This window comes from Teleopsis dalmanni, chromosome 2, assembly GCF_002237135.1.
Source record: "Teleopsis dalmanni isolate 2A chromosome 2, ASM223713v2, whole genome shotgun sequence".
Classification (NCBI taxonomy): Eukaryota; Metazoa; Arthropoda; class Insecta; order Diptera; family Diopsidae; genus Teleopsis; species Teleopsis dalmanni.
In genome coordinates, this window is record NC_051847.1 from 88,074,656 (window position 1) to 88,076,719 (window position 2,064).

A 2,064-nucleotide genomic window follows, 5' to 3' on the forward strand; every position below is an offset into this window, starting at 1 on the left:
AAATAAGTACTTAACAAGAACGTAGGCAAAACCAAAGGTTACTATTCTTTTATTTTATAAATAGTATCCATTTTATGTATATCTTTCCTGTCTTAAATCTTGGTAACAATTCAACAGAGACGTTGGTAATAAAAATCGAGTAAAATATATTTAATAAAAGGCATTCAATCATAAACTGATCTACAGTATCTTGTCAGTCCTAAATATAGTTTATAGAGGTTATTGTTACTATTATCATAGTATCCTTTCAAATTGCTACTTATTTTTATTTTATTATTAATAATTTAATATTAAATTTAATAAAATTTAATATTTTTGTTAATATTTATTTTAAAATTTGCAATTATAAAATCATCAGTAATTATTTTATTTATTTTAATACACATTAGACTAATAAATTAAAATGGATATGTAAACATTAATTAGTAAAAATTTGAAATCAAATAAATATTCAGAGCTCACAAAGAAAATGGGAATAATGACGATGATATGTTCCAATTAAAAATATATTTTCAGCAGATGAATTCTGAACGATTTAATAATTGTCGACAAATTAGAAAAATATAGTAATTCATGAAATTTATTAAAAGTTTTGAATATACTGGTGTTGGTAGTATTTTAAAAATCCTTTCTATGATTGTTATTAATATTTCCGAATAACCTTTCACATGTTGGAAATTTAATACATCCTTAAAACCAAGCCTAATACTTTGCATCTTATGTTAAAATTTTTTTAATAATTGCATAGCTCACCTCAATAAACTTCCGGCATGTGAACGATAAGTTGGGGGTGGAGAACTGCCACGAACTACACCATGTTGCCGATCCCTGTCCAATAGTAAAAGCCTGTAATAATAAAGTAGTATTAAGCAATATTTAAACATTCGTTGTGTGTAAATGTATTTATGCGAATTAAATAAATGATCCTTAAACATGCAAGCGGAAATATTTAAATTCCATTTAAAATTGCGCAAAGTACTTCCATTGTTGTCCAGCTTGTAATGCATGTATGCAGCAGGACATGGCAAGAAAGGATATATAGCACGAATCCATAAAACACGCAAACCACAATTTGTGGTCACACCAAACTTAATTGACAGTTTCTTTGTGTTTTAAATTAAAAATTGCACCTAATGTTTTTTTTAGTCATTGTTTTTGTTTCGAGAAGTAATGCACTGACCCTGTTAAAAATACAATAGTGGCGTGCAGGTGGAAATGCTAACTTACCTCAATCGATATTCCTGCATGCTAGCCTGGTACGATGGCGGCGGTGGTCGATGTTGAAACTCTGGATACAAAAGTCCATGAGGTGCACCACCGCCACGGCTGCACGGTCTACGTCCGCACCGACCTATATCGACGCTTGAACCCAAGCCCAAACAAGGTGGTCCGCCAGGTGCAGTCATACGCCAAGCGGCACCACTGACCGTCACTAGCACAACCCCGACACCTGCAAATAGAAGCAAACAGAGAAAAAATCAAATTATAAATCAATTTCAATGAACTGAAAGCTGATTAAATGGAAATAAGCATACAAAGGGATTTGTTGAAAAGTAATTTAAAAGCATAATAAATCAGTTAAATGTATTTACCTACATATATGGAAATGCAAAAAAAAACATTGAAATTAAATGACAACATAACGACATATCAATTGATTGAATTTGTATAAAAATAATCTGGTAGACTAATTAAAAACTAATTTTTAATGCTCAGTTAAAATAAATATTTTTGAAATTCATTTCGAAAAGGATTTCTATCTGTGCAATTAGAAAGATCAGAAATAATCGAAGTGAATAATGCATTGAACCCATCAAGAACACAGCAGAGATAAAACTAATTGAAGTTATAAAAAATAAAATAAATTAAATTAAAATTAAATTAAATCAAATTTAAAAAAATTAACTAAAATAAAATTAATTTAAAAAAAATTAATTAAAATAAAAGAATATAATATGAAATAAATTAAATAAATTAAAATGCAAGACAAGAAACCAATTAGAAATAATTGGTCACAACATAAATAAATAGTCTAGTATATATATATACTAGTATATAAATAAA

At 28.1% G+C, this 2,064-nt stretch overlaps 1 protein-coding gene across 1 annotated transcript in view; it reads right to left on the reverse strand.

Annotated features, from left to right (window-relative positions):
- Nucleotides 1-749: 749 nt before the first annotated feature.
- Nucleotides 750-2,064, reverse strand: part of LOC119675007 — a 112,169-nt gene continuing 110,854 nt past the window's right edge. The window contains exons 2-3 of the mRNA XM_038086168.1: nt 1,228-1,450; nt 750-846 (exon numbers count right to left, since the gene is read on the reverse strand). Of these exons, the coding sequence (XP_037942096.1) occupies nt 750-846; nt 1,228-1,450 (320 nt within the window). The remainder of the gene's footprint in view (nt 847-1,227; nt 1,451-2,064) is intronic.